Source organism: Myotis lucifugus, unplaced genomic scaffold (assembly GCF_000147115.1).
Source record: "Myotis lucifugus unplaced genomic scaffold, Myoluc2.0 scaffold_23, whole genome shotgun sequence".
Classification (NCBI taxonomy): domain Eukaryota; kingdom Metazoa; phylum Chordata; class Mammalia; order Chiroptera; family Vespertilionidae; genus Myotis; species Myotis lucifugus.
Genome location: NW_005871071.1, coordinates 3,509,820 through 3,537,271, shown reverse-complemented (window position 1 = coordinate 3,537,271; position 27,452 = coordinate 3,509,820). Strand labels below are relative to the sequence as shown.

General features: G+C 39.4%; 1 protein-coding gene across 1 annotated transcript in view; it reads left to right on the top strand.

The window, feature by feature from the left end:
* The window catches only part of UNC13C (unc-13 homolog C), a 503,951-nt gene that overhangs the window by 446,566 nt on the left and 29,933 nt on the right, over positions 1-27,452 (top strand). The window contains exon 29 of the mRNA XM_023751588.1: positions 15,438-15,585. Coding sequence (XP_023607356.1) covers positions 15,438-15,585 — 148 coding nt within the window. The remainder of the gene's footprint in view (positions 1-15,437; positions 15,586-27,452) is intronic.

Sequence of the window (27,452 nt, the reverse complement as noted above, 5' to 3'; positions counted from 1 at the left end):
CAGACCTGGCTCCTGCCCACAACCCTAATATTTCTCTAATTCTTTGTGGTCAGGACACTTGACCAACTTTGACCCCTACAAATCTACATCTTGACAACTCAACTATCCCATCTTCCTGTCTGGGTCACCTGTGATGATCTTTTAATTCAGTCTCAGCCACCAAATACTTGCCTTGCTCTTTTGGACTTATCTGACATCCACGATTGAATAAAAGGGTCTGTGTCATTATCTTGTTATTTTAGGACTAGAGTCTGTCCCTGGTACTCCTGAGCCTCAGAGTCTGAGGTCACGTCTCCAGTCCTCCTATTTCCCACCTTCTTCCATGCCACCTCTTTCTCGGGAGTCTCCATGCTAGGCTTGCTATTAGACTCTTATCCCTGTGGCCTGCCCATCTGCCAGGTCATTCCCCTGATACCTGCCCTGTCATCAGTTAGCCAAGGCTAGGACTCCCTTTATCTTGTCTGCAGCTGGTATCTGTACCTGCTGACGGTCACCGCAAGCACTACTTCTCATGTTGACTACAAAGGAACTCAGGAGAAAGAAGAAGCCTACTTAAAATAATTGTAACCCAGTTGTAACCCCAATGTCTGCCTGGAGCCTAGCAAAAGGAATACCATAAGGCAAGCAGGGACCTCAGGAGGAAGATGTTCTTAGAAGCAGCAGATGCTAACCAGACTAACACCCAAAGGCTGCCAAAGAGATGAACCTTTATTTCTCTTTAGCTCAATTTAAGCAAATAAGCTGGGAATAAGAAAAGAAGAAGGAGAATGCTATGGAGTTTGTAGAATATAGATTAAAATCGTGTTTTTAATTTTTTTCAAATATCTTTCAGATTCACCTTGCCTGGTCCTTATAAATATCCTGGGTGGTAGATAGATCAAGATTGATGATTCACATTTTATAGATGAGAAATCGGAGGCTAAAAGGGTTTAAATTATTTGTCTAAGGACACTGACCTGCTAGTAATTGGCAGAGCAGAGAAAAATCTCCAAACTCTATAGTCAATGTCCTTGCTTCTATGTCACACTATTTCCCTAAATGTTAACAAAGTGTAGATAAAATGTAGCAAGCCAAAATAGATATTTTTTCAGAGTAATTAATGATTTATAAATTAAAATATATTTCAATTATTAAATTATTTTCTAATTATCTAAAATAATTTAAAATATTTCAATGTCTATGCAAGTATTAATACAAATTATTAACTCTCTTAAATAATAAAAAAATTATTTTTTAAATATATTTTTATTGATTGCAGAGAGGAAGGGAGAGGGAGCAAGAGAGATAGAAATACCAGTGATAAAAGAGAATCATTGATTGGCTTCCTCCTGCATACCCCCTACTGGGAATTGAGCCCACAACCTAGGCATGTGCTCTGACCAGAAATCGAAGAAACCTGACCTCCTGGTTCATGGGTCGACACTCAACCACTAAGCCACGGGGCCTGGGCTGGAAATTTTCTAATATCAGTCACATGTAGTTTTAATTATAAGCCAGAAGGTTAGAATATGGTACAAGTAACAGAAGTTATAATGATATGCTGCAGGTAGCATGCTTGGGCTTTGAGACATTCCATTACCTGCCAACACAGCCAAATCAATAGCACTTGAAAATAAAAGTAGCAAGACGACAGCTATGAGGCAGACAGCCAACAACTTAATCAGTATGTGCAAGCTAATAGGCCAGTTGGGAAACCCTAGTTTGAAAGGGTCCTTGTTGAGCTTTTGAGTCTCAGACCACATGTGAGAAGACTCAGGACTGCTGTAGGATTCCCTGAAGTATGGGTTTCTTTCAAAGATAAACTGGAGACATTTTTCCAACAGCAGATACTGGGCCTGAGCATGAATCTCCAGGCTTAAGGAAATTCTTAAATCTTGAACATTCCTCAAGTTATTTTATGATGAAGTTTTAAATACTCAGAAAAAAAGAAAAGAAAAGAAAAAGCTGGCTGCTTTTATTTTTCCCACCTTTCCAATTCCCCTGGGACACTTGTCATTTGGACCCAACACGACTCTGCAATGTGTGCGGCAGGTGTGGTTGACTTCATGCAGTGGCGATACGGGGGTTTAACGATAACAAACATGGGGATCAGGGCCCCTAGGAATCTGCATTTGTTGGTATAAAGAAAAGAATTTAGACTAAATATGAATATCTGTTCAAATAGAGCTTTGGAACATACTTGCTCATTTAATACTAGATAACACCATTTCTGCTACTCAGGATTCCAGACAAATCGCGGGATATGCAATGTTATGCCTGAGGCTGTAACCCTGACTAAGGTCTTACCCTATCCTGTTACCTGTTTTTCACATGGCAATTTGGTGGCTGCTTCTCAGCATCTTCTTTTTTATCATTATTTTATAGTTTTTGCATTATTTAAAATCCTTATGAGAAGAACACATGCCTTACCTAGTTTGGAGCATCATAATTCAAAAATTATTACCAGTATTTGAAGGTTTACTGCATACAGCAAGTATGGTGAGCAATGAAGAGGTGGCAGAAGATAGGAGACCTTGCTCTTAACTTATGAACAAAAACATCTACAATTGATGAAAGAGATGTGGAAGAAGTGGTTGGGGATGCAGAAAGGGTGATAAATTATTCGTGGATACCTAGGGAAAAGCTTCCTAGAGAAACAAAGTTGGAGTTTAGAAGATAAATTGGGGGAAAACAAGGGGAAAGTTGTTGCAGGCCTAGAGAACAGCATGAGTGAAACGCGAGAAGGTGTGGGTCAGCCGGAAAACTCCACATGGTCTAATGAAGAGGACTAGGTCATGACTGGCTGCATATTATAGGGAATAGAGAGGAACATTGGCCCTGACTGGTTTTATTCAGTGGCTAGAGCACTGGCCTGGGGACTGAAGGGTCGTGGGTTTGACTCCCAGTCAAGGGCACATACCTAGGTTGCAGGTTTGCTCCCATCCAAAAAAAAGAGAGCGACAGAAAGAGAAACATTGGATTGGAGCCAAAATACTAAGGCTTAAGCATCAAAGTAAAGAATCTGAACTTCTGATCTGTTATGGAAACAAGGAATCCAGTTGTAGTAGAAAATAATTTTGAAATATCTATCAAATAATTTTCTTAAACCTCAGCTGTTCAAGTCAGGTTATTATTATATCTAAGTTTACAAGATTGCAAGATAAACTGTCTGCCAGAATTTACCAAAATTAAGATTTAGGTACTGTAAGGGAAAAAAATGATGATGGGAAATCACTACCAAAATAGTATATGTAACGGAAAAGTAAATTCTTCCTGCAAATTCGTGAAGAAACATTAGCATGTTCCCTCCAGTCAGTAAAAATAGACTGTGAAAGATCTTCAAGTATGTGACAAACATGAAGAGCTGAAAAATTTAGAAAGGTTTTAATTGGGATTATAAAAGGAATGTCTTGCTAAGCATGCAGGCAATATTTATCTTGATTTTTTTTTATTTAGCAGTACTATTTTTCACCCTCACAAATTACAAATCAGATCTGAAGTGGTTTATTTTTTGCAGTTTCATGCAGAACATACACACAAAAAAGGAAAAATATCTCTAGATACTTATCAAGAAAAAGGAAGTGATACTTTATTCATAGTTCTTTTCATTCAGATATAATAACAGTGCTCCTCACCAGGCACCCTTACATTAGTGAAGTCAACATATTACTGTGAAGGATGGAAGCCTTTACAAATATCAGGAAATGAATATAAGTAAAAATGTAAATAAAATACTTGAAACTATATGGGCAATTAGAGTAGCAGTGTGTGGGTGATTAAGAGGGAGAAACTGGAGTGTGCATATTACTGCCCTCGCCCATGGGAATGGAAATAGGATTGAAGAGGATATTGTCAGAAAATTAAATGAGTTACCACATATAAAGTAAGTGAAAACGGTTCCTGTCATATAGAAAGCTCTTTCAATGTAACTACCATGTTGCCCGGGAACTGCCTTATTTTGGGGAGCCCCTCTCTGCTGCTAAACTCACAGAGCCCATGTACCACTTTCCCCCCTTTCTTAATAACCTTTCATTCTCTCTCAGGGAAGCTACCTATTAAATCTGATTCTTTGCCTCAAGCAATAGTTCAAGTCCTCAAGGCCTTGTGCTCTGGCCTTTGGTTTCCTATGCACAGCAACTTCTCACTATAAAGAACACAACCCCCTAACCCCCCCCACCCCCCCGCCCGCCCTGAAATTCTTCAGTATTTTCTGAGACTTCCCTTTGGGAAGCAGGGCTGTTCCTTCTCTCAGGGAGTTTTTATTCTGGATTTAAAGATGGAAAAGGCACATTAAAAGTTAGATAATGATATGTGTTAATTTATGAGACAACAGTGTAAGAGGTAGAACAGGGTGATACAGATGCTAACTGAGGGGCACAGATTAAAAAGTGGTAAGTAGGTCGGCGGGCATGTGGTTGAGCATCGACCTATGAGCCAGGAGGTCACGGTTCGATTCCCGGTCAAGGCACATGGGCAAGTTGTGGGCTCGATCCTCAGTGTGGGGCGTGCAGGAGGCAGCCAATCCATGATTCTCTCTCATCATTGATGTTTCTATCTCTCTCCCTCTCCCTTCCTCTCTGAAATCAAATAAAATATATGTGTGTTTTAAAAAAAAGTGGTAAGGATTTAGAGGAATAAGCCACTACTCTGAATTCAAAGGATTGGGAAAAGCTGAAGGAGTGGTCTTGATGGATGGAAGGGAGCCCCAGGCTAGATGGGAAAGACATCAGGGCCAGAACAGTGGAGAAAGACTCATGACTTGAACATAATTAGGGAGAAGGATTTCACCACAGTAAGGCACAGGACCAGAGGGCTAGGAGTCAGTGACCAGACCATTCTACTCGCCAGACTGGATTTAACTGGATGTTTGTACAGTAAAACAGTGTAAAATGAGGTTTGGGTTGAAAGTACAGAGGTCCTTTAGCACCCTCAGTGGATTCTACAAATGAGGAGCCATTGGTGTTTTTGAAAATATATGGCATGCCAGAGGACCATTTTAGCAATGGAAATGTTACAGGGATGTGCAAACTGGATTGAATGATTCAAGATTATGGTTACAGAGGTCAGTTAACGGTTATTTAGTGCATAAGATGGATGAGGGCTATCACCAGGGTGGTAGAAAGTAAAAGATGAACAAGAGTGGCACCAGAAAGGGACATCACTGGAACTTGGATCTTGGAAGAGAAAGAGAGGAGCCCAGGGTGACTCCGAGGTATCAGGGAAGTGGGAAGCATGGCTCCACTGAGAAAAATGACAACTTAGGCGGGAGGGTCATTTTCTTCTTGCCACATTGGAGTTAGATATGGTTGCAGAAACATTAAAATAAGTACCCAGCGGACTGTTAGAGGCAGGGACTGGTGCTCAGGAAACAAAGCAGGGCTACCATTTGAGGAGTTATTCTACCAACTAAGTATATTTTCTTACAAATAGAAAAATCATTACAGTTCACAAAGCCATTACAGTAATTAATTTCATCTTTACCACACTATACTCAGGAATGGAGGATATTTTTATTCCCATTCTAAAAATAAATGAACTGATAATCTGTGAGGTTAAATCATCTCTGCAAAAATCACATTGCGCAGAGGAAAGATGAAGAATTACATCTTAAAATATAGGGCAGAGAGTCAAAGAAATGAAGAGGATTCGAAACTCTTAGAATTGGATTCATAACCCAACATCTCCCCTCTCCTGCTCGAACAGAGAGATGCATCTGATGCATCTGCAGTGTTGGCCCGTGGTCAACTGGCCACCACTTAAAAGCCAGTACTAACCCATAAGCAACAGCTCCAGTTTTAAGATGCACTTATTATGAGAAAGGTTGTCATATTGAACCCAAAACCTGCTTCCCTGATCCTTGTAGCTATGCATTGGTCCTTCTTCAGTCCTTTGAAAAGTTCTATTTCTTTTTGTATAGGATAGCCCTTCAGTCATAGAAGAAAACTATCATGCTCCCTGAAGCTGTTGCAGCCATATATTAAATAGCATGTTCCTACACCTTGCAACACCCTGCTCATCTACTTTGGATGCCCTTCACTTTTTTATATTTTTCATTAAAAAAAATGAAGCCTAGGAATGAATTAGGAATAGCTCGAATATCCCAGTTTTGTTCTAACCAGAAGAGAATGTTGTTGCTCTCTCACGCCCTTTGTCTTGACCTGATTACCTATATGAATGCATAAGATTTCATCAGCTTTGAGGGCTGCCCTATCACTTGCAAAATCATGTTGAAGTTGAGAGAAAATAAAGCTTTATGGCTTTTTAAATTTTACTGATGTTAAGCTAAGTCATCCCTATCTTGTACTTCGCGGAAAACATGGTATCATAAATAAAGGCCTTTTTTATTCCTCTTTGTCATCTGATCCTATAAATGTTGACCCACCATTCCAGGCTGCCAAGACCTTCCCGAAGCCAGATTCTGTTCTTCAACGTAATAACTTTGAGCTTTGGCTCAAGCGCGCACTTGGAAAACATGCTTTCTGTCTTTGTCTGTCAATGTCTGAGGTGAAAATATCAGCCAGGACGGGGCCACGGGGAGGGAGAAGGTCACCCAGCTGACATCCTTTTCCTTCACAGCACTGAGCAGCCACCCTCTCCATGGTCCTCTCGCTGCTTGAAAATTCCTTTCCTGAATGAGGAGGAAATGGGTTGTCCCAATGTGCTACTTTGCCAGTTACTTTCTGCTAATGTGCACCAGCCTAAGCAAAACAGCTGAGCACATCAGAAATGTCCAGGGATTCTGCAGGTTTCAGAGGAACAACAAGAAACTGAGTCATAGTTTTCTTGTTTAGAACTAATAGTGAATAATCCGCTTTCCATGTGCATAAAGGAAACATTGAGAAGGCTTCCAAACCCTGCATTCACAATTCCCTCTAGGACATAATTCCCCTCCAAAATACTTACTACAAGGAATGGAGAGCAACTCAGCTGCACTGAGCTGTGGACAGTGGATGTTAAAAGCTAAGACATTCACTCCCACATATCAGCCTCACATTCATATCCTTCAAACCCAAGCCTCAGCAAAATACAGTCTACTCTCCTGCTCCTTCAGGACGCTTGCAAAGAGTCAAAACTGAATGTGAAATCTCTGAATAACAAGGTGTACATGGTGCCTGATCCTCCTTTCTGTTGATTACCTGTGCTGGTGAGATATAAAGACCTGTGCGCTTAGGAGACATGGCCAGGCTCTGAACACTGTGAAAGGCTTCCCATAGAGTGGCATTTTAAACCTAGAAGTCACTTCCTTTGCTTTTTGAGTAAGGAGCCTATCGCATGTGTTACTTGTCTGTGTTCACTGAATAGAGACTTTCATTCATAGCATCTTACTTTCTTGTTTTCTCCCTTAACTTTGCTACCTTCTGTCCTGGTTATGTCTTGCAACATCCCCTATTATACAATGCACCCAAAATACAAAGGCATCATTTCTGCCCTTACAAATCTTTTGCTAACTTTCTATCCCGCTAGAGCCTCTAGCAGAAGGTAGTTCAGTGTCATAACCGAAAACTCTAGAGAGACCCTTAGGCTTTCCTCAGGAACACACTCATACCCTATTTACATATTCATTTCATGATTAGTCCCCCATGTCCCAGAGACCTACAAAATAATGCCTTCCTAGTTAAAACATGTCTTCTTATAAAATTACTAGAGGCCCAGTGCATGAAATTCACGCACACAGGAGTAGGGTGTCCCTCAGCCTGGCCTTACTCTCTCGCAATCCAGGACCCCTCAGGGACATCCGACTGCTGGTTTAGGCCCAATCCCTGCGGTTGGACATCCAGCAGTTGGACATCCCTATTGCAATCCGGAACCGCTCGCTCCTAACTGTTCACTTCCCTGCTCGCCCCTAACCACACGCCTACCTGCCTGCTCGCACCTAACCCCTCACCTGCCTTCCTGCTCACACCTTACCACTTGGCTCGCCACTCCTCAGTGCTGCTGTGGAAGTGGGAGAGGCTCCCACCACTGCCACTGTGCTCGCCAGCCATGAGGCCAGCTTCTGGCTGAGTGGCACTCCCACTGTGGGAGCACACTGACCACCAGGGGACAGCTTCTGCATTAAGCATTTGCCCCCTGATGGTCAGTGCGCATCATAGCAACCATTATTCCAGTCATTCTGTCATAACAGTCACTTAGGCTTTTATATATATAGATAAGGGGTGCAAGAAGGAATACATAGTTTATGACTTTATAGCCTAACTGTAGTTTCCTTCTTCCATGAAATTATCTAGATACTCAAAACAATTTCAATTTGCCCTGGCTGGGTTGCTCAGTGGGTTGAGCATCATCCATGCACAGAGAGGTCACTGGCTCAATTCCTGGTCAGGACACATGCCCAGGTTGCGGGCACAATCCCCAGTGGGGGTCCTGCAGTAGGCAGTTCATTGATATCTCTCTCTCACTGATGTTTCCCTCTCACCCTTCCTCTCTCTCTAAAATCAATAAAAACATATTTTTTAAAACGATCTCAATTGCATGAAGTCAAGTCACATTCTTCTATCTTACAATTTCCTAAATCATATTCCATGGAATTCTTGTGTCCCCCAAGTGTTAACCAATGTCCTGTGTAATACGTGTCCTATAGCCAAATCATTTTAAGAATAAGGTACAAGTAGTCCCCTCTTACACCCAGTTTTATTTTCCATTACAGATACCTGCGGTCAACCACAGTCCAAAAATATTAAATGGAAAATTCCAGATTTGAACAATGCATAAGTTTTAAATTGGGCACCATTCATAGTAGCATGATAATATCTTGACAATCTCGCTTCAGACTGGCCAGGATGTAAATCATCCCATTGTCCAGTGTCTCAATACTGTACAACCCCCTGCCCATTTAGTCACTTAATAGCCATCTTGGTTGCCCTAACCAGTTTTGCTCAGTGGATAGAGCATCGGCTTGCGAACTCAAGGGTCCCAGGTTCAATTCAGGTCAAGGGCATGTACCTTGGTTGCGGGCACATCCCCAGTAGGAGGTGTGCAGGAGGCAGCTGATCGATGTTTCTCTCTCATCAATGTTTCTAACTCTCTATCCCTCTCCCTTCCTCTCTGTAAAAAATCAATAAAATATATTTTTTTTAAAATAGCCATCTTGGTTATTAGATCAACTGTCATGGCATCATAGTGCTTGTGTCCAAGTAACCCTTATTTTACTAAATAATGCAACATAGCTCTTATTATACTGTATTATCATAACTATTCTGTTATTACTAATTATTGTTAATATTTTATGTGCTTAATTTATAAGTTAAATTTTGTCACAGGCATGTATACATAGGAAAAAATAGTATATAGGGTTTGGTGATATCCTTGTTTCAGGCATTCACATGGGTTCTTAGAATATATCCCCTGCAGATAATGGGGGACTACTGTGTGTTAATGGAAGGTTGAACATTTATTTACCACAGTGAGTCTCAGAGTATTTAGTATATTAGTAAGCATTGTAAATCTTTAAGACTACAATGTCATCTCTTAACTTGAAGCTTATAGACAGCACAAGTTTAGTGCAGAGAATAGAATAATAGTAGCAAATAAGTATACCAAAGAAACATTATTCTGGGAGTATTTATCTTGTTCCCTGGCAGGCATATGCCATCAGTTTGGCCCAAATAAATTCTTATAAAAATTTTAAAAACACATTATTCTGAGAACTACAAGTACCTCAATTCTTAAGTGTTTCTGGGACTCCTAGGGTTTCTCTTGGCTACCCAGGGGCATTGTCCTTTTTCTCTAGTCCACTCTAGTGTCTTACCAAGGTGCTGCTGAAATTTAAAATGGCAGTGCAGATAAATTTATAAACATCACAGATGTCACCACTTTATAAACCTCTACTGACTCAATCCCCAATAGAATTGTTTGCCTCCCCATTATCTATATTTCAAATAATTTCTCTTACACCTGCAATGTGTTATTGAAGTCATTTTGGCCTTTTGGTTATATTTTCTATTAGATTATAATCCCCTGAGAGCAACCTCTGGACCTCTTTAGCTTCATATTTTTGATGACCAGCACAAGTTGTGGCTCATGGTATAGGATTAATAAATATTTATCCTATTTATTAATAACAGAGGGAGAAGGGTCCCGGGTTCGATTCCGGTCAAGGGCATGTACCTGGGTTGCGGGCACATCCCCAGTGGGGAGTGTGCAGGAGGCAGCTGATCGATGTTTCTCTCTCATCGATGTTTCTAACTCTCTATCCCTCTCCCTTCCTCTCTGTAAAAAATCAATAAAATATATTTAAAAAAAAAGTTGTGGCTCATGGTCTAGGATTAATAAATATTTATCCTATTTATTAATAACAGAGGGAGAAAGAACAGGCTTAGGATGGCAGATGCCATCAGGGTGAGCCACAAGCCCATGGCCCTATTCTCACAAATTAGACAGTAAAAATTATGGTCACCCTTATGAATGCTATCATCCACACTACTTTACATACACTATTAAAGAACAGTTTTTTAAAGAGGGCATAATTGTTATACTCAGGGAATTATAAAACAAGCAAAAAATGTTATTTAACTCATCTATTATTGAGGGAGCCAGTAAGCTCTTACAAGTGGCTCAAAGGAGAATTTCAAGAACCACACATAAGGATAAGCAGTAAGAAAAGCTGAAGGAAGTTTAAGAATAGAGGCAACACAGATCTACCCACACAACAATAATCAGTTACACCCTACCAGAAATAACTAATTTGCATTTCTATGAACAAAGGTCATTTATATGATTACCCATTTTCTACAACTTACAGAGTTTTAAATAGCTTAAAGACAACGAAAAGCAGATAACCCAGATGGGTACACTATGGAGAACACCCACTAATCCCTTTTTCCTATTTCAAAATCTTTCACAATCTTTCCTAACAACTCTCATTAGTACTGAGAGATGACAAAATACCATTACAGATGCTTCTTATTATTCTTCTTATATGTGTTTTTATTATAATCTTCTAGTATTTATGCTGAGGTTTAATAAAACTGGAGCTTGTTTGAGAAACATTGAGAGGGAGAATGCGTTTCTTTTAGAATATCCTGCCTCTTCTTGGTTCAATTTACCCCACTGCTGTTTACTGTGAGTTATTGCATTTGATGGCTTCATGGTTCGTTATGTAAACAGACCTCAAGAGAGTACCCCAACCCCATCATTCCTCTAGCAGAAATGTCAAGACCAAACTAAACCTTTCCCTTTAAAAAAAATATTTTTATTGATTTCAAAGAGAAAGAGAGAAGGATAGAGAGATAGAACATCAATGATGAGAGAGAATCACTGATTGGCTGCCTCTTGCACGCCTCCTACTAGGGATCAAGCCCACAACCTGGGCATGTGCCCTTGACCAGAATCAAACCTGGGACCCTTCAGTCTCCAGGCTGATGCTCCATCCACTGAGCCAAACTGTCTAGAACAAACTTTCCCTTTCAATACATATCATGTTTCATGAAGAAAGGAATGATTATATTTTTTTTATTCACCAAAGCACCTGAAACAATTCTGGATTCATAGACCTCAATAAATACTTATACTTGTGAAAAATATTTTAACATTTTTATAAGAAAATCAAAGTGTAAAACAACTTTAAATATTATATGTTTATTCTTTTTTAAAAAAGAAAACGGCCTTTTCTATTTTTCTATTGGAATTTTTAAGTGACCATAATTTTTCTCCTTGGGGAGGGTATCTGTAATTGGAGCCATCTTTCTCTTTTCTTTTGTTCATCATGTATTTTTTTAATATATGTTCACTTTATATTTTCAGTTTTATTTTCTTAACAAATCTTTATTGTTCAGATTATTACAGTTGTTCCTCTTTTTCCCCCCATAGCTCCCCTCCACCAGGTTCCCAACCCACCCCATGCCCTTACCCCCCACAACTGTCCTCGTCCATAGGTGTAAGATTTTTGTTCAATCTCTTCCCACACACCCAACACCCCCTTCCCCCTGAGAATTGTCAGTCCACTCCCTTTCTACCCTGATTTTTTTATATTCACCAGTTTATTCTGTTCATCAGATTTTTTATTCACTTGATTTTTAGATTCACTTGTTGATAGATAGTATTTGTTGTCACTTTGTTGTTCATAGTTATTATCTTTACCTTTTTCTTCTTCCTGTTCTTTTTTTTTTAATATATTTTATTGATTTTTTACAGAGAGGAAGGGAGAGGGATAGAGAGTTAGAAACATCGATGAGAGAGAAACATCGATCAGCTGCCTCCTGCACACCCCCTACTGAGGATGTGCCCGCAACCCAGGTACATGCCCTTGACCGGAATCGAACCCGGGACCTTTCAGTCCGCAGGCCGACGCTCTATCCACTGAGCCAAACCGGTTCTGGCTTCTTCCTGTTCTTAAAGAATATCCTTCAGCATTTCATATAATACTGGTTTGGTGGTGATAAACTCCTTTAGCTTTTTATCTGACCTTCAATTCTAAATGATAGCTTTGATGGCTAGAGTAATCTTGGTTGTAGGTTCTTGCTATTCATCACTTTGAATATTTCTTGCCACTCCCTTCTGGCATGCATAGTTTCTGTTGAGAAATAAGCTGACAGTCGTATGGGTACTCCCTTGTAGGTAACTAACTGTTTTTCTCTTGCTGCTTTTAAGATTCTCTCTTTGTCTTTTGCCCTTGGCATTTTAATTATGAGTCTTGGTGTGGTCCTCTTTGGATTCCTCTTGTTTGGGGTTCTCTGTGCTTACTGGACTTGTAAGTCTATTTCTTTCACCAGGTAGGGGAAGTTTTTCTGTCACTATTTCTTCAAATAGGTTTTCAATATCTTGCTCTCTCTCTTCTTCTGGCGCTCCCATAATTTGGATGTTGGTAAGCTTGAAGTTATCCCAGAGGCTCCTTACACTATCTTCATATTTTTGGATTCTTTTTGCTTTTCTGTTTGGGTGTTTTTGCTTCTTTGTATTTCAAATATTTGACTTGATTCTTGGGATTCTCTAGTCTGCTGTTTAATGTCTGTATATTATTCTTTATTTTAGTCAGTGTATGCTTAATTTCTGATTGGTCCTTTTTCATATCCTTGAGGGTCTCACTAAATTTCTTGGAGGTTTCTAGAAGATTCTTGAGTAACCTTATAACCGTGGTTTTGAATTCTATATCCAGTAGTTTGCTTTCCTCCATTTCTTTCATTTGTGACATGCTTTTTTGTCTCTGCATTTTGGCTGCTTCCCTGTGTTGATAGAGTGCCTTGTGTGCTAGGTGTCCTATAGGGCCAGTGGCTCAGCCTCCCCAATCACCTGAGGTAGACTCTTGGTGCACCCCTTTGTGGGCTGTGTGCACAGTCTTATTGTAGTTAAGCTTTGATTGCTGTTGGTATCACTGAGAGGAATTGACCTCCAGGCCAACTGGCTGTGAGGACCAGCTATGTCTACAATGGGAGAACTGCTGTGCTGGAGACACCCTTATGGGGCAGGACTTGCTTCAGTGGGGCTTTGCTGCTCACTGAGTCTGCCCCTTGAGTGTGTCACTTATGGATCTGAGGAGTTGTAATCTGGTATGGTCTCACACTGACCACTGGGTACACTGGCTCTTGGATCTCCAAGGAGGTGCAAAGTCAGCCACTCCCTGAGGCCACCCAGCAGGAGCTACAGAGAGATCTGCAGATTCCTCCTCTTTGTTTGGAGTTTGGAAATGCCTAGATGAGGCCCAGCTGTGAAGCAAGGCAGGCTGCTGCTGCTGGGCCTTGGGCCTTCTTTTGGAAGCTTTGGAGCTCTCTGACCCAGCTGCAGTTTGTTAGGTTTTAAGCTGTAAAAGGACAGGCCATTCATATGCAAAAGCCGATGCGCACAGCTTGGGTAGGGTTGTAAATTGGGTGGGGCGGGGTCTCAGGGAATCACCAGGGCGAAGCAAACAGCTATGGCTGCCAGTTGGCCCTATACCAGAGAGGTCCCCAGGTCTCTGTGTCTTGCAGCCCCATGTAGGAACAATGATTGCTGTGAGCACCTCTGAAATAAAGCCGCCCTTGCGTTCTGGCCCGTTGCCAGACAGTCCAGTTTCTCCCCATATGAGTCTGTGTCCCCAGAGTCTCGCCTGGAACTGGAGTTCAGAGTAATCTGGAGCTTGTATCTCCTCCTGATTGAAAAAAACAACAGTGCACCCAGTTTCCAGACCATTTTGCGCACACCTCCTACCAGTCTCAATGCACTTGTTTCTTTCCTTCAAGTTGTAGAACTTCCACTCAGCCAGCTTTCCCATAGTTCTGGACTATATTTGTTTTGTATTTTTGTTGTAGTTTTGATGTGATTGTGAGAGGCAGCGAGTACAGGTGTTTACCTATGCCACCATCTTGGTTGTCCTCTGGAGCAATCTTTCTTGAGATTATATCCCCAATTCCTACTTTCTCTGATCTATCCCCTGAATCTTCTCTACATTATATTGTTTAAAAGTGCACTCAGATGCCTATAAATGCACAGAATATTTTTTTTACATCTCCCCTTGATTAGGGGAGAAAATTGAGATAATTATGAATGGAATAGAGGGATGACACGCATTCATTTGAGAACATGTATCAAAATTATTTGTTGAGTTTTTTCAAAATATGTCATTTTGTGGGATCACAGACCATAGTGAGCCATGTTGCAATGAATGTGAAGTTTAGCATTGTTGGTACAGAGAGAGAAAGCAAACTATTTATCTAGCAATTACAGAATATTATAAATAGTATGTATTATCATCTGTAAATGATTAGGGGAAAACATTTTTATTTCTATTACATATCTCTGCATATTCTGCTTTCCAAAAAGATGCCATGCATAATACTTGCAGCAGGCAAATGCTAACATCCTTTGATGACCATTTTAATAGTCAAAGAGCTTACAGCTTCTATATTATCTTGCCTAAACTATACTGTTTTTGAGTTTGTTGGATGGCATCACAAAAAAAAAAAACACAAACCCTATTTGATTTTATCAGACATAAGGTATAAGGTTCAGGGGATGTTGATTTTCTAAGGTCCACTCTGATTCTTTAGATTGGCCTATATCTGCACCATTGCATGATTACAGATGGGAAAGTTGGACTAGCAGGTATCTGGCCTTGAAAGACAAATTAGTGTCTGCAATTATGTGACAAAGTTACCTTCCTTGTGAAATTTTGCTAACCCTGGACATTTTTCTCATCTTCTGAAAACAGAAGCCAATAACCAACTCAATTATTACCTAAATGTGTAATTCTATAGATTGCTGACCTCTGCATCTTCATGATCCCATATGCTTAAAGTTTTGAGTGAGAGGAAAACTCTTAAGCCTCAAGGATCTGGGGTCCATGGTGTAGAGCCTCATTTCAGAGATATTGAGGGAAACTGAACTAGATGGTGATGACTTAGCAATGAGAATGTGGTAGCACTTTGTAACTCCCTTACATTGGATGTACTGTATCATTCCATTTGGGCTTTATTATTACAGCAATAAAACCTCTCCTCTAGTGTTATTCCAAATGCCTTTGCTTACATTACTTATTTCCTTTTTAGCAATACTTTCATGCTGGAGGAAATGGCCTCAAAAAGAATTTCTTGGAGAAAAGCCCCGATCTTCAATCTCTGAGATATGCTCTCAGTCTTTATACCCAAACGACTGATGCCTTGATAAAGAAGTTCATAGACACTCAAACCTCACAGAGTAAGTAACACAGTGAATGTGACAATAAAATGAACACCTAGGTAAAATTCAACATAAGAATTATTATAAATAGTACTAATAATTTTACTATAATAAATTAAAGCTATAAGAATGGAGAATATGGTTAATATAAAATTACCAAATTTTTAGCATTCATAAGTTATAATCTTATGAATAATTTTAATATTAGTAGGGTATGATAAATACTAAAACTGTATTGAATGGTTGACTCTTCTTAACTAACTTCAAAAAATTTAGCAAAACCTAGATTTGAATATCCATAGCTGTGATAGTCTCTTCAATTTAGTATAAAAGATTCAGTGTTTGTTGGTTTTGGCAACTTCTCAAAAGTTATAATTCCCCAAATCCTGATTTCAAATGTAAAATCTCCTCCTTTAGTGTTTCCAGAAGGGAAATTTAATCTTATCCTAATTTTATATGAGAAAAGTTTTCAACTTTTACTTTGAAATGGGCCAAGAGATAAGTATTTTACTTAAAACTCAAATCTGTTTCACATGGCAAAGTTCCCACCTCATAAGCTTCTAGGATATTACTGTTAACCTTTATTTCAAGTTGCTTTGTAATTGATTATATTTTGGCAATTATGTGCATTTATGATCTGGCATTTCTGAGAGATTATTGAAAATGTCAGTATGAGTCAAAAAGACCCAAATGCAGACTCAAACTCTAGAACATAATAAATCACACCACAGAAATCATAAATATAAATAAAAGGATATGGTTTTAATTCATGAGAGATCCTAAGAAAAGAAAGAATAGATTTTATTTCCTGTGATGAAAATGCTCCAGTCTTATTTTTTCCACAGATATTTAACTTTTCTAACTACATCAAAGATAATGCCAAGGTAAGTGCTATGTAGGTGTTTGGCCTGTCTTTAACACTTGGTGCTTTCTGATAGTGTCCACTTAAATGCTATTTTCTTTTCTTCATATGATATGCAAACCTAGCCTACATCTTGGGATGGTTCCAGAAAGGAAGAATAAGCTGAGTTCATGAGAGCTTATCAAGAAATACAGAAATATTCAGAACATTACCCCTGAATCCATGATCTTTCAAGTTTTTCTGAACTTTATAAATATCAATATAATTCTAATATATCATACAAATAGTATTATAGCTTTATTCCCAGAGTATCTAAGAATATAAAACTGTGCTTTGTTTGTATAGGTATGCATTTATAGTATATATACACACATGTATACAGCCTATGTTTTAGCATAGAGTCACACCAAAAAATGCATATATATCAATTTTGATATATGGAATTTGGCACATGTATTTATTTTTATACTATGTATTGTATGGCAACATTAAAAATGGATTGTGGCAGATAAGAGGATCTGCAATCCCTGGAACCACCCAATTTAACATAACTTTATTTCAGACTTGGTCTCCCTTTTTCTTTTTTACTCTACTTTTCTGGCTTTATTGAGTATGTCTTTGGGGAGGGGCATAGTTAAAATTTGCAAGACATAGATATGAAACAGCTTTGCATTTTCTACAATAGCTACCTTCAGTCATGCTCTATGGAAACGTATCCCTACCAACCTCATCATCCCCAAACAGGTGTGATCAGGCCCAAGGACCTGAGGGGTAAAGGGAGCTTGATGTACTCTTTGCTCCCCTTCTCGGCCCTCTTCTAGATCCCTTTCTGCTACAGCAGTTTGGGGGGCAGACATGGAAGGGAAGGAGGAAAATTTCTTCAGTGTTCTCTGTATGGTTGCATCCAAATGCTGGCTTTCTGAGGGGCCCAGTGTTACGGGCCATTGTATATGTTCAGCTCCTTGATGAGTGTAACTTGTTCCAGCTCCCTTCAGGGACTCCTCAGTGATGCCTCCTGCAGCACATGCCATAGCTTCTTGCTCCTTTAATATTTGCTCCTAGTGGCCAGCCCTCTGGAATGGGGCTCCAGCAAGAGGCTGAAGCCCAGCTTCCTCCTTTGTGGTTCACTTGAGCCTGAGGGAACGCAAATGTTCTTTCTACATCTTTGGTGATAATGAAGGATTCTCCACTGTCACCTGCCATCTCTCTACAGTTCTCTTCTCCACCTGCTCAAATACAGGTTTATATTTCCAAATTGAGGGAGGTTGGAGAGAGGAATCCTACTGCATAATATAACATAACCATTGTTCAATCAAAAACAGAGGTTAATTGTAGGATCAATTATCTCCTTCAAACACCTGATATCCTGTAGCATGAAGAGTCCAAAATGACCACATGAAGTCTGTTTCCAGTGTAAATATTGTTGCAGTTATCTAAACATTTATCCTAATATTTATTATATTGAATTTTTGTTCATCAAAATATCATATTTTGTTAATTCAGTTTAGAAAGATCATACTGGTGTTATGATAACTTTCAAATACACCATTTGAAGTGGAAGCTAGCACTACATACTGCAAACCCTGCCACTTTCTGTCTGAGGAGCCACAGGAGCATGCTCAGTGCCACCAGTTAATGCCCCAGGGAGAAGCCCACAACCAGGGAAAGATAGAAAATGGGCAATTTAAAAAAACAAAAATATAAAATCCAGCTTCCTCAGTTGGGTCAATTCTAGTTTGTGTTTTGCACAGACTGGAGTTCCCCTATAGTACAGAGCTCCATTCTCCCTCTGAAGGCTGGCTTGATACCATATTGATTTTTCCTTTTCTCACTTCTTCAGTCCCCCATCAGTGTTTCTTGGGATTCCTTCCCAGGTAGACCATTTACGTTGAGTGCTTGTCTCAGAGTCTGCTTCTGGGGGAACAGAAATCCAAGGTCACACAGCTAGAAAGCAGGGAGTCAGATTCAAACTCAGCTAGCCTAGACCTCTAGATTCAGTGCTCTTAACCATTCAGTGTTCATCTTCTTGATAATAAGCGTGAAGGCCAAATACTCTGTATGACATTACTTGGACTTTCCCCACCGTGATTTCAAGTCAACAATACAGAACTAAATGAAATTCAACCTATAAATAAGTACATTTTCATTTACCTCATGATCAGTAAAACAAAGTTATTTTTGTTCCCTTAATGTCTAACTCATACTCTACAAGGAAATAATTGTCTTAAGCTATTCAAGTGTTATTTAATAGATCTACATGTTATATGAAAGGGCTTGGGATCCATCTATACTAATAAAAGGGTAATATGCTAATTAGACCATATAGACCGGACGTCTCCCAGATGTCATTCCAGACGTCCTTCCTGACAAAGCCAGGGCCCTGGTGGCACTGCCCAGGGTCCTGGGTGCCTGCGGCCGGCCAGAGGGAGGGAAGCCAGGTCACCGTTGCCTGTGGCCAGCAGGAGGAGGGAAGCCTGGGTCCCAGGTGTGGGGGCCAAGGCAGAGGCAGTTAGGGGCATCAGGCAGGCAGGTAGAGTGGTTAGGGGCAATCAGGCAGGCAGGCAGGCGAGCGGTTAGGAGCCAGTGGTCCCAGATTGTGAGAGGGATGTCCGACTGCCGGTTTCAGGTTTCAGTTCATCTGAGGACTTAAGCTTCTACATCCAGCAGTCAGACATCCCCCAAGGGGTCCCGGATTGCGAGAGGGTGCAGGCTAGGCTGAGGGACCCCCCCTTCCTATGCACGAATTTCATGCACTGGGCCTCCAGTTAGAAATATGTGTGCTTTTTGAAATATTCATATTTTACTTTTTTCTCATAAAATCTTCCCTTATTTCATTTTCTTCCTTGTCTACTTTTTGTTAAAATTTTCTTTCTCATTTTTTCTCTGTTATGATTTTTCCTTGTATGTCTGTGTTAGGAAATTAACTATAAGATTAAAATTTTAAAAACCAATTACTATTAAAATTTTTATCTTCAAAATGAAAGGTCTTTTTTTCTTTAGAAATATTTTTATTTGAATTCAGCTTTTTAAAAATGGGTTTATAAGTATAGAAAAACCTGGTGATCTTGTTCATATTTTATCTTCCTCTCCTTTTATTTTTTAGCTCCTTTTCACTTTTACCTTGCTTTTTGCTTTCTTCTCTTTTTACATAGACTTCTATGTCATCTTTTTTCTAGTACTTAAAAAAGAAAGTCATAAAAAAAACTACAAAGAATTGAGTCCCATTAGAAATTTATGAGACAAATGAGATCTATCAATATGGAAAAAACACTATCTTCTCTCCTATTTCTATTCCAAATATTGAAAAATAAATCCAAAATGGATGTAGAAGCTTAAGTCCTCAAATGAAACTGAAAGTTCAGTTTATAAGAGTAGCATGTATATTATTCTAGAAAAGCACTGCAGCAATAAAACACCATCTTACTCTGCATTCTTTAACAAGTATTTACTGAGCATCACCTCTGAACAAAGTCCCATACAGTGAGGTATATATTCAAAGGTGAACATCCTACCTAATAAAGCAGGGTTATGCTAATTGACCCTCACCCCGTCACAAAGATGGTGGCACCCACAGCCAATAAGGAGGGAATATGCTAATTGACTGCCATGCCCTCAAAGATGGTGGCACCAACAGCACAAGATGTTGGCGCCCAGTCCCCTCAGCCCCACCTTGCCACTAGCCTGCCTCCGGAGTTCCCCAGTCCCCTCAGCCCCCCAGCTTCCCAGGGCCGGCCCGAGGTACAAGCAAGCCTCGGATGGCAGCAGCCCAGCTGCCAAGGGCTGGCCCAGGCGCAGGCAAGCCTCAGATGGCGGCTGCTCAGTCGCCCAGGGCCGCCCGAGGCTCAAGTAACCAGGGCCGGCCAAGGCTTGCAGTGCTGGCAGAGGTGTGATGGGGCATCGCCTTCCCCTGATCACCGGTTTGCCTCCTGCACCTGAGGGCTCCCAGACTGTGAGAGGGGGCAGGCTGGGCTGAGGAACCCCTCCTCCAGTGTATGAATTTTCATGCACCGGGTCTCTAGTGAAGTTATATGCACAAGTTGCTCTAAATATTGGTTCTCAAGCAGGGTTATTTTGTTCACCCAGGGGCTTTGGGCAATATCATAAGAGCTTTTTGGTTGTCACATCTGGGAGTGGCAGTTGTGTCATTGTTTTCTCTCGGGTGGAGACCAGGGAAGCTGCTAAACATTGTACAGTGTATAGGACAGCTCCCTATGACAAAAATGCATGTGGCTCCAAATGGCAATAGTACTGAGGTTGGGACATCCTGCTATAAAACTAGACTAACAAGTGAGAAGTGATATAACAAAGGTCATGTTAGAAGAGGGGAAAATTTGACTTGAGAAGAAAGAGAACACAGAGGTCAGTGGGTAACCTGGGTCATGAGGAAGTAGAAAGAGAAAGGTGTTCTGAATGAAGAAACTCCAGGAAAGTATATGCTTGCATTCTTAATTTTAAAGTTCCTATATGTCAAACATATCCACAATATATTTTTATTAAGACAAAAAAGTTCATTTTGCTTTTAGAATAAAACTCACCATATCACCACCTATTTTTGATAAAGACATATAGTTAAAAGTGCCTTAGGTTTCCCTATGCCATTAACATATACAGAAACACTATAGGTAAGCTTTGTATTACATGAGTAGGAATTATTAAAATATTTATAATAATTATCACATATTATTCCTCTTAAAGTTGACCCAATAGTTTAAATTGGGTAGTTAGCTTGAAAAGTTGTTTCTTAAGAATGTGTTACTTATAGTTTTAGAAGCTGCTACAAAACTCATTTCTTACATCTTGATTATAATATTCATCATAAAAAAAGCTCTCCTAACATTATTTCATTATACCAAGGGCTTCTTGAATATTTCATGCTGTAGTAGACAGTGGAAATGTATAAAACAAAAACACGTTAAGTAAAGTTTTTTCCAATGGATAACACAATTTGGAATGAGGCTCAGAATGATTAATCGCTAAGCTATCCTTGTCATATTGTTTCCTTAGTTGAGCTTTTATTACAGCTTGAGGATCCCAAGCCTCAAAAGCTTTACACACAAAAGGGGTATTTTATATCTAAGTTACAACTGGCTCACAAATTTAAAAAATTTTATATTTAACAACTAAAAAATTAAAGTATATGAGATTAATTTTTTAATTCTATGATCTATCCTCTTTTTAACTTTTTGTAACAACTTTGAGTCCCTGCTTATTTAAAGTTTCTTAAAATTTAAATCATATCCTTTTGGTCATTTTAATAACTCATTTTCTGCTAAAGTGAAGTATAATGTAGTTTAATTTGAAATGGAAATGAGAGAGCTACAGATTCACATTTTGGAATCTATTAATATGCTTCAATACACGAATTATATATACAAACTATTAATTATTCTAATTATGTTCCTTAAACTATCGAAAATATGTCCACAGGAGAAAAGACACTCTTTTCGGAAGTGGTTCACTGTGGTCTCTTCTTACCGGAAATGTAGGAGAACTTAACATTAATAATATTTAGTTGGTAGAAGAACTGGCATCAAAGTAAAGAAATGAGCTTTGGAGCCAAAGTCTACAGCTGAAACTTCAGCTGGATGCCACCTGTGGAAGAAAAGGCTCAGGAATGTCTTCAGCTTACCCGGAGAAATAATAGTAAAGTCCACTTGGCCACCTTCAGTTTAATACTGATTTGAAAGCATTGTTTGAAGTAGTTTCTCACTCTGTCTGATAAGCCTTTCAGAGATAACCAGAGATCCAGAATCCCATCCAGCAACTCTCCACGCCTGTCGTATCCCTGGGATGATAGAATACAACTAGCTAGCATCGCCTTCCAAGACCAGAGGTTAGCACATCTCGGAGGCACAAGTGGGAAAGTGGAGAACTCATGAGGTTTGGCTCTTTCAGTGTCGCAGTCAGTCTGATGACGTTCGAAGCTTGATGAGGCTCTTCAGGGCAGTCCTAAGTCTGTGCACAAATACCTTTAATTGGAGCATTTGTTTGATATGTGATAGGGTTCTGCGTACACTGAATACTTTCCCAAAGTAAAAATGGCAAATATTAGGTAAGGTTACAGCAATGCTCAGCAACACTGTGATCCGGGCATGTTGTCTACCACTTTGCTATTCTTCAAAATAATCCTGGGAGGCCAGTAATGTATCCATATTTCTCAAGGTAAGACACTGAGGCACAAATAGATTGAGAGATGTGCTCGAGTTATGTAGATAAGTGGCAGAGACAGTGCCCTTCCCACAATCTCACTTATTTTAATCAACAAAGAACTAAGAATGTAAAAGTATTACTTTCTACAGCCCATATTTTCTTCTCCTTTGTTCTGAATAATTGGTTTTACTTCACTTTTCATTTTACTGTGACTAGCCCTTCTGTTCAGGAGGTCATCTTTTAAGTTAATACTTTTTTTTCTATGTCTGCAACAAACTCTATCCCCCAAATTATCTCTTTTTAATTGAATTAGTTGGGGTGACATGGGTTAATAAAATCATATAGGTTTCAGGTATAAAATTCTGTATATTTCTAATGTGTTTACCACCCCAAATCAAATCTCCTTCCATCACCGTTTATCCCCTCTGTACTCTCTTCTACCTCCCCCATCCCCCTTTCCCTCTGACTGTTGTCTGTGTTTATGAGGGTGTTTTTTTCTTTACTTAATCCCTTCATCTTTTTCACCCATCCCCTAACACCCCTCCCCTCTGACAGCTGTCAGTCTGTTCTCTACATCTATGAGTCTGTTTCTATTTTGTTTGTTATATTGTTCATTAGATTCCACATATAAGTGAAATTATATGATATTTGTCTTTCTCTGACTGGCTTTATTTCACATAACATAATACTCTCAGGTCTATCTATGCCAGTGGTCGGCAAACTGTGGCTAACGAGCCACATGTGGCTCTTTGGCCCCTTGAGTGTTGCCACAAAGTTTCAATCGCACTGTACATGCGCGCCCGCACGTGGTATTTTGTGGAAGAGCCACACTCAAGGGGCCACAGTTTGCCGACCACTGATCTATGCTATTGCAAATGGTAAGATTTCCTTCTTTTTTATGGATAAGTACTATTCCATTGTGCAAAGGTACCACAGCCTTTTTATCTTCTCAATCACTGATGGACGCTTGGGCTGCATCCAAATCTTGGCTATTGTAATAACTCTGCATATATCCGTTCTAATTAGTGTTTTGGTTTCTTTGGATATATTCCCAGAAGTGGAATTTCTGGGTCATTGGGCAGTTCCATTTTTCATTTCTGAGGTAACTCCACAGTGGCTGCACCAGTCTGCATTCCCACCAGCAGTGCACAAGGGTTCCCTTTTCTCCACATCCTCGCCAACAGGTGTTGCTTGTTGATTTATTGATGATAGCCATTCTGACATGTGTGAGGTGATATCTCATTGTGGTTTTAACTTGCATTTCTCTGGTGATTAGTGACATTGAGCATATTTTCATATGTCTACTGGCCATCTGTATGTCTTCTTTGGAGAAGTGTCTATTATGATCTTTTCCCCAACTTCTCTCTTCTTCCTTTGCTTCCCAGTTTCTTCTTATTGTGGCCTCAGTTATTGGGATTCTCAGTAGTCAAGGCACCTTTTGAATATTAATGAAGTATTTAAGTTGTAGGAATCCAAGTGTAATGTAAGAAAATGCATCCTACTTTTAGAAAACCCTTTCTAATATAGCCTTTCATTCTTCTAGACTCTAGAATCTAGAGCCTGCTGTGTTTGGGTATAGGACATTGCTGCTTTGGTTTTCCCTCCCTATCCCACTCTTCTCCATGCTTGTTCCCTACCAGCAAAAGAATCATTTTGTGACCCCACCCCCCACCCAGCACATTGAGTCATATCAGGATTCCTAGTTTGTATGTCTCTCTTCTCCCAATGTAAGCCCTACAAGGACAGGGACCTTACTCATCTTTGAAATCTAAGTGCTTAGTACAATGCTAGATATGAAGAAGGTACTTAGTAAATTTTAGAACAAATAAATGTTAGAATAGTAAATGAAGAAAATTAAAAATTGTAATTTGATGTAATCATCATATTTGAAGTGATACGATTACAAACCTTTCCACAAACCTTTATTGAAAGTATGCTTACAGCCTATGCTATACACTATAGAGCACTGTGTATGTGTAGGAGAGAGAAAGAGAGAGAGAGAGAGAGAGAGAAAGAGAGAGAGAGAGAGAGAGAAAGAGAAATATACCTCTTAGGGAAAAAACTTACCATTTTCTCACTGATTCTGTTCAGTAGTTTTCACACAAGGTAGAAAACTTTAAGTGCCACTGGAGAAATACAAAGGGGTATATAAAGTTAGATAGGGAGAATAAGATTACTCTTTTAAAATTATTGAAATCATGGGTTTATAGTCAATCTGAAACATGGAACTCAATGGGAACTAGGAAAAATAATGTATGTCACTGTGTTCAGTGTAGATCACTGACAGATTCCATATGCCTTTTCATTGGACTAATTTTGAGGAGCATTTACCATGTGCTAACCTTTGTGCTAGATTCTAGATAAACTACAATGAATGGCTATGCTGAATACCTTCCATTTGCCCCTATAATACACCTTTCTGGGTTGTATGGATTACAGCTATGGGCTCTCTTACTTACTGTTTCCCATTCGGGTTCAGCCAGTAGGGAGACCCTCCAAAGCTCTGTGGGAGGAAGGAGTGAGTCAGGTGTTCATTCTCTAGGCTCCCTCTAGGACGGTTTATTCAAGCTGGCTGTGTACTTTGACTCTAACTCTCAAACTTACCTTCCCTAGAAAACTGTCTCCTTCTAGACCCCAGTGGCACCTCCACTCCTACGTTTTATGGACCGAGAGTGTTAGATCCACTATTCCTTGTATTTTCCTAAACCTGCATAAATAGTCTCTTTCTTAAGCCTTCCTCAAATTACCCTTATTTCAGTTTCAATCTATTTGCTATTGATATCCTGACTGATACAAAGGCTAATGTTCATGGCTCTGTTCTGTTTTGCATCCATGACTCTTTCATTTTGGTCATCAAAGATTAACATGTTAAAATAATCAAGTCAAGCTCCAGAATAACTCTCGTTGGGGTGAGGGAAAGTACTGTATTTTGATGGCCAAGCTGTCCAGAATGAACAAAAGGGTATGTTAGCTTTTCACTTATAGGAATAAGTCATGTCATCAAAATACCAGAGCTCACTTTCTCATGATGCAGTTTTTTTTGCCCAGCATCTCATTTTCTCTGGAAACCTGATAAGTTAAGACAACTGGGAGTCATTGATTACATCATTTGCAGAATTTAAGAGTCTTCAAAGCACAGAATAAGCAGGTGTTTGCTGTATCTCATGCAATGGGGAAGTTGTCACTCTTAGTGCACTAATCTCAGTATGTGTCTAGGTCAGAACAGGTGTACTTTTATTGTTTATTTTTTTATTTTTTTCCATGAATAGTTGAAAGGTTTTTTATAACACTACCCATATCAAATCAACATATGTGCGCACGCACGTGTGTGTGTGTGTGTGTATGTGTGTGTTGCATCTTTTCATTTCTCAGTTGTTTGAGAACCAGATCTCATTCCAAGGCCATGCAGAATATCAGTGGTATTAGAACCCTGTTTTCTGACTTACACTGTTCTCGGCTACTTGCCACTCAAAGGCTAACATTGTTTCAAATAATCCTGAAAATAATGTATATAACTTTCTAAAATTTAACAAAACCAAACAATTAAAATTTAAATCAAAACAAGAAAAACACTTTACACTTGGCATTCCATTCAAAGGTCTAACCAATACCCACTCCCCCTCGCAGCTTGCGAGTTTATAGGCTTCTTCAAATACCTTTTTCTCAAAAATACCTGAGGCTCAGAACAACCCTGCAAAGTCATTCAGAGGTCTTTGGATTATTGGTTTGATATTGCACTCTGCTTCACGGTGTTTTTTTGAGATGATCATTTCACCCAAAAGCAATAGATGTCATTGAAGCGATTTCAGCAAGGGTGCAGTGTGGGAAGAGTCTGAAGGGAGGCAAGACAGAAGCGGGCAGACAAATTAGAGGCTGGGCTGGAGGGAAGAGTGATGGAGAAATTGGGCAGATTCAAGATGTAGCAGTAGAACAGATAAGCACTAGTGAAATAAACCTTGTTAAATTAATCAACATTTAGGATACTAAATTTCTTTTAGATTCCAAAATAAAGCAATACTTACTTCTGTGTGCTAACATTATGGTGGTTTTTTTCTGCCTGCTCATAATTTTCTGCACTCTCCAATTATTCAGAATGTCCAGGTATTTCTTTTTTAATCATAATTTTCATTTAAAAAGAAATATGAATAACACATTTTGCTATGCAAAGTAAATTAGTTTAATTGAACACAAAGGTATAACTAAGTTAAATGTGGTAGATGTTGAAGCCTTTCCAGGCCTTGGATTTAAATCTGTGGGCTGGAATAAACAGCCCAATTAAACTCTCTTTAGGAGTCAAAGGATCTCAAAACTGCTCTGTAGGTAAGAGAATTATCTGGAGTGGGATCTACACACACATTATATTTTCACACATATATACATTATATATGTATATGTGATGTAATGATTTATAAATCATATTTTATGAAGACATTCATCCAACAGAATGATTATATACTGCGTTGATTGAAATTAAGCAAAAGTTAAGTCAATTATAAACTAGGTGTTTCCAAAGCTTTCTAATATTTTCTTATTATGGGTAACTGATATTCTCCAAAGTTTTGGTTATTGCTGTTATTGTTGTTTTGGGTTTGATTGGAAAGTAAAAACAGGTTAAAATCAGTTGTTTGGGAATTTTATGGAAATGCTGACAAACAGATGTCAGAAAAGCATTCTGCAAATAACTGAGTCAAACAAGCAAAATGCAATACAAATTCTCTGGACCCACTGAGCCATAACGTCTGTTTGTGTTCACTGAGAACAGGTTTTGTGAGCAATGGGGTCAGTGGCATTAATTGAGAATTGCAGACTGTTGCCATACAACCTCCACATGCCCTTTATAACTAACTTCCAAAAAAGATATGGGGTGATTTCT